This window comes from Pyxicephalus adspersus, chromosome 6 (genome assembly GCF_032062135.1).
Source record: "Pyxicephalus adspersus chromosome 6, UCB_Pads_2.0, whole genome shotgun sequence".
Classification (NCBI taxonomy): Eukaryota; Metazoa; Chordata; class Amphibia; order Anura; family Pyxicephalidae; genus Pyxicephalus; species Pyxicephalus adspersus.
In genome coordinates, this window is record NC_092863.1 from 253,582 (window position 1) to 258,617 (window position 5,036).

Below are 5,036 nucleotides of genomic sequence, written 5' to 3' on the forward strand. Positions count from 1 at the left end.
AGGGTAATGTAATATCAGTACCTCACCTACAGGCAGAGGGCAGTATAATGACAGTGCCCAGTAATGTATGGTGAGGGTAATGTAATATCAGTACTTTATCCTACAGGCAGGGGGCAGTATAATGACCGCTATATGCAGGATGGGCTCCATAGGAAGGATAACATCCATGCCAGGTGCAGAGGAGAAATCACTGGAGCCCCGCCCACAATCCGCACAGTACGCAGGTGATTGGTGGGTGAGTATAGGAAGGGGAAATTATTTGGCCAATCACAGCTCTAGTGAGGTGACCCTTGCTGGGTTAGGAAATAGCTGCGTGTCCTCTTTCAGCCGGTAGAGGGGGCACTTTATAGCCGTGTATGGCCTATACATGTATAGGGAGCACAGCTCTAGATATTCACCAACCTATGCAGAGTACTAAACCATAAAATGACAGGCCGCTGCTGAAATATGACCCGGCCGGCCTGGTCCGCCTTTGCAGGGTTAGGCTTTCGCCGGTACAATAAAGAGAAAGGAGGGGGAGGAGCGGGCTGGTTACCGGTCAAGACGGTGGTCACCAAAGCTGTCCGTGTTCCCAGCATGGAGGCGCTGCTTAATGACGTCATGACGCACGTTTCCTCTTACGGCAGCGTCAAGTGAGGGCGGAAATGGAGCGTGTGTGCAGGGGCGGGACAAGGAAAGGATATTCCTGAAGAGGCGTGGCCAGAACAGCCACCTATTGGTCTATAAGTATTATTGTGTGCAGAGTCTAGGTGATAGAAAGATTAATTATCAGCACCTCACATATAGGAAGGGAACATCAATCTGCGAGTTATATACAGGCTGCAATCCCCGCCCATCGGTCTATAGACTCCTCCCCTTCTGCAAAGCCCCTCCCACATTTTACAGCTCTGTGCTCCTCTCTATGGCTTGCAGCCTGGAGGATCTTCTAGTAATGTCTGTGTGAATGGCTGGTCTCCTATTTCTAATTACATTTATCCCTTTTACAGTGCCCCCCACCCCTAAAACTGCAGCCATGCCCCTCTGTACCCCTTCCTGCCTTCTCATGGCATAGATGACTTCCCGTGGCGTAGATGCCTTCTGGTGGCATAGATGCCTTCTGGTAGCGTAGATGTCTGATGATGTAGATGCCTTCTTATGGCATAGATATCTTCCAATGATGTAGATGTCTTCCGATGGCATAGATGTCTTCCGGTGGCGTAGATGTCTTCTCATGGCGTAGATGCCTTCCGGTGGCCTAGATACCTTCCGGTGGCGTAGATGTCCTCCAATGGCGTGAATGTCTTCCGATGGTGTAGATGTCTTCCGATGGGGTGAATGTCTTCCTATGGCGTAGATATCTTCTGATGGGGCATAAATGTCTTCCGGTAATGTAGGTATATTCTGATGATGTAAATATCTTCAGGTGGTGTAGATGTCTTCCGATTGTGTAGATGCCTTCTCATGGCGCAGATGTCCTCTGGTGGCGTAGATGCCTTCTCATGGCACAGATGTCTTCTGATGGTGTAGATGTCTGATGAAATTCCCTGGTTGGTTAAACTCCAATCTAAGACCGATGTAGCTGTGGGTAGCTTCCAGTATGGAGTCGGCATTTCTCTCTACAAGCTCCCTATCTGTTTCTCCTCATTATCTCCCTCTCCTAACCGCTCCTTTTCACCTAAATGAAAGTTGTGAATCACTTTATTCACACGATTGTGGTTGCATTCACATTGTGATTGTGGTGAATAGCGGGGGGCGACATGCCAATTCTGCCCAAGCAGTTTTTACTCTAAGGGGCCGTATTCAGACCTGAATTTTTTCGAGTGTTTTTGAGGTTTTACTACTCAGAAATGCTTGCAAAAACAGTTGACAATGCACTGAATAGCTGCATTCATGTTCTTTCATTTGATAGGTGGCTGCAGAATTTAACTGGTGCCTAGTTTTTGTTTTTAATCTAGGCTTTATAAATGCCTACAGGAACCAGGTAATTATACCTGAAAACAATCATGTAAGCCTAGATGTACATAGTGGGCTTCCAGGAGCGTTAACACAACTCTTTACCCCAGGTCTGAACAAGCCCCAAGGAAGAACTGCAAGGGCAATACATGCAAAAACATTACCAGCGATGCTGCTCCTGGGTGCATGGTAGCAGTTTACTATCAACCTGGGGGTAACTTACTGCACACCTAGCTACAAGTCTGGACGTGGCCCTAAACCCTGTCTATGGTGCTTCTTTCCACTCTTCATCTCTCTTTCCTTCTAAATCTCTTCCACTACCTGTCCTCCTGTTCCTCTCCATCTCTCCACCTCCCTGTCCCTCATTTCTCTTCATCACATTGTCCTCTCTCTTTAATCTCTTCTCTGTCCTTTCATTGTCCCTTTACATCAACATCTCTCTTCATATTCTTCTTTCACAATCTCCCACTCTGTCCTAACCATCTGTGGTCTTCTCTCTCTCTCACTTCTATTTCATTCTTCATGTCTATCCCACCTTCCTGTTCCTTTTCTCTCTTCCTCTCCACCTATATTCTCTCTGCCTATTTCCTTCACTTTCTCTCTCTCCCCCAATACCAATCTCCCTTCCCTCCCTATGCCCCTCTCTCCCCCCATATCCCTGTCTCTCCCCCCCATACCCCTGTCTCACCGCCTCATCCCTCTCCCTCCCGTCCTGCAGGTTACTTGGCCCTGACCTAGATAAGGCTGAGCTCTGCCAGGTATTGCTCCGCCTCCAGCTGTCACAGGGAGGAGACTTGTGTAGAAAGTTTTGGTGACTCTGCTATGTTTTCTCTGTGACAGAGCTGGGGAAACAGCTGGACTTTCACTCTTGTAGACGCTGATAGGAGAATGGTGGATCGGAGTCAGAAAATTCTGGAACTTCTTCGTCTTCCAGAGAACTCCCAGTGTGCGGACTGTGGACAGCCAGGTATGGGGGGTTCAGGTAACACCTGTGCAATGTATGCTGAAATCTGCCGCTCTGTGCCCCCCCCCGGGAATATGGACACCCCCTGTGATTATTATACCCTGAGATCTGCACCCCATACTATTTACCTGACCTGATTCTACTCTCAGGACTTACCTTAAGGCCAATCCTATCATAGGCTGATCTGGGCTTCTGATTGGTGCAATGCTACACCTCATCCAAGGATAGCCAGCACATTGATGATGCCCACATCTTTCTGTCACACAAACATCCTACCTACACCTGAACAAATGCTTTATGGGTTCCATGATGCCATAAAGACAAGTGTATGAGGGGCTCCCACCATCCCTGTGCTGGGTTCCTAGGTCTGTACCCCTGCCGTGCCCATTATGAGGGGCCCCCACCATCCCTGTGCTGGGTGGGTTCCTGGGTCTGTACCCCTGCCGTGCCCATTATGAGGGGCCCCCACCATTCCTGTGCTGGGTTCCTGGATCTGTACCCCTGCTGTACCCATTATGAGGGGCTCCCACCAATCATATGTGTATGGAGCGATTTCTCGGGTGTGAATTCCTGGAGCTCCCTTGCTGTGATTGGTAAGGGCTGAGCTTAGCACATTCACCACTTCCTATATTGACATTTCTTCTATTCTCCGGCTGTCACAGTCGTTATTTCCCTTTTCTTGGAAGCCTTCGTCATGACATGTCAGAGGAAATTGGATGCGTGGCATATGAGGTGACCCCTGGCACCCCGGCATGGTAAAATCAAGATAATATACCCTAACCCAGGCAAGATCCCTGTTCTGCTCAGCACCTCTCATACCGACACCACCATACTGACACCTCTCATACCCACACCACCCATACTGACACCTCTCATACCCACCTCTCATACCGACATCTCTCATACCAACACCCCCATACTGACACCTCTCATACCAACACCACCATACTGACACCTCTCATACCCACACCACCCATACTGACACCTCTCATACCAACACCACCATACTAGCACCTCTCATACCGACATCTCTCATACCAACACCCCCATACTGACACCACAAATATGGATTTTCCTCCCATGGTCAGCCCGGGTTATACAGTGAATCATCTTCTGAGGGTCCTCTGGGGACCACACGCGGTCACGGAGCCAGTCATGCGTGTGGCAATCTTGGAGTTGATTAGTTACAGATTTCTGGTCATCAGTGGTGCTTCCTCTTCCGGTCCTGAAATAGAATTGTGTCTGTTGTGCAAGAAAAGTTAACCGAAATTGGCAAATGTGCTGAGTGAGCGCAAATATTGCGCAACCTTCAAAGTCACATTCAGGGGTTTTCTGGAAAGAAATATTTCCTGACCACAGATATCGTTGTCTGCCCTGAGGTCTCTTCTTACCAAGTCTTTCCATGAGCTGGAAAATACCCTGCCCCATACCCTGTCCTCCCCACCCTTCTGGGATATCTCCCCCCATATAACAGAAAATACCCTGCCCCTGACCTCCTGCTGTTTCCCTTTCCCCCACAGACCCGGTGTGGGCATCCTGCAATGTTGGAGTATTTGTCTGCTTGCAGTGTTCTGGGGTTCATCGCATTTCATCGATCGGCAGAGTGAAATCAACTCAGCTGGATTACTTGGAGCATGATCTGATTGAGGTAAGACTTCCATTATATTGTCACCCAGAGAGGGCATTTGGGGCAGAATATCATCGTTCTCTTACATAAACCCTGTATTCCCCCTAACACTAAGCCCTGCTATTTTCTTTTTATTCCATGCAGTTCATGAAAAGCCATGGGAATCGGAGAGCCAAGGATGAATTTGAAGCCTGCATTCCTCCATTTTATTACCGGCCCACAGAGAAGGATTGCATGTATGTTCAGAGACTTCACACGCACATTACGGGGCCGTATGACTGACTGGGGTTCCTCCTCTCTCACTAGTCTCATATCCTCCTTACATCTGTATAATGACACCCAAATCTATCTGTCCTGACCAGCCCCCCCCCCCAGTCCTGGATAACGTCTCATGCTGCCTGTCAGCCATTCCATCGTGGACCCATTCCTGAAACTCAACCTGGATAAAGGGGAACTCCTCATCATCCCCCCTCACATTCCAAATCTCCCCCTGACATATATCTGTTATAACAC

The 5,036-nt window shown here is 48.8% G+C and overlaps 2 protein-coding genes and 1 long non-coding RNA gene across 8 annotated transcripts in view; 1 reads left to right on the forward strand and 2 right to left on the reverse strand.

The window, feature by feature from the left end:
• TEFM (transcription elongation factor, mitochondrial) overlaps nt 1-1,109 on the reverse strand; it is a 7,657-nt gene extending 6,548 nt beyond the window's left edge. The window contains exon 1 of one of the 2 annotated variants that reach the window (XM_072414036.1): nt 1,027-1,109. In XM_072414036.1, the coding sequence (XP_072270137.1) occupies nt 1,027-1,087 (61 nt within the window). In that variant the 5' untranslated portion in view covers nt 1,088-1,109. Of the gene's footprint in view, nt 1-535; nt 650-1,026 lie in introns of those variants that run through there. The other variant, XM_072414035.1, reaches the window with a different exon arrangement.
• Nucleotides 1,110-1,178: 69 nt separating this feature from the next.
• ADAP2 (ArfGAP with dual PH domains 2) overlaps nt 1,179-5,036 on the forward strand; it is a 20,589-nt gene continuing 16,731 nt past the window's right edge. For 3 of the 5 annotated variants that reach the window (XM_072414034.1, XM_072414030.1, XM_072414032.1), the window contains exons 1-4: nt 1,202-1,369; nt 2,773-2,899; nt 4,417-4,544; nt 4,668-4,759. In XM_072414034.1, coding sequence (XP_072270135.1) covers nt 1,355-1,369; nt 2,773-2,899; nt 4,417-4,544; nt 4,668-4,759 — 362 coding nt within the window. In that variant the 5' untranslated portion in view covers nt 1,202-1,354. Of the gene's footprint in view, nt 1,370-2,716; nt 2,900-4,416; nt 4,545-4,667; nt 4,760-5,036 lie in introns of those variants that run through there. The other 2 variants (XM_072414031.1, XM_072414033.1) reach the window with 2 other exon arrangements.
• Nucleotides 3,562-4,339, reverse strand: LOC140332833 (uncharacterized). Its single transcript, XR_011921224.1, has 2 exons — nt 3,779-4,339; nt 3,562-3,735 (listed from the first exon to the last, which is right to left on the reverse strand). It is a non-coding gene; the product is annotated as an uncharacterized lncRNA (long non-coding RNA).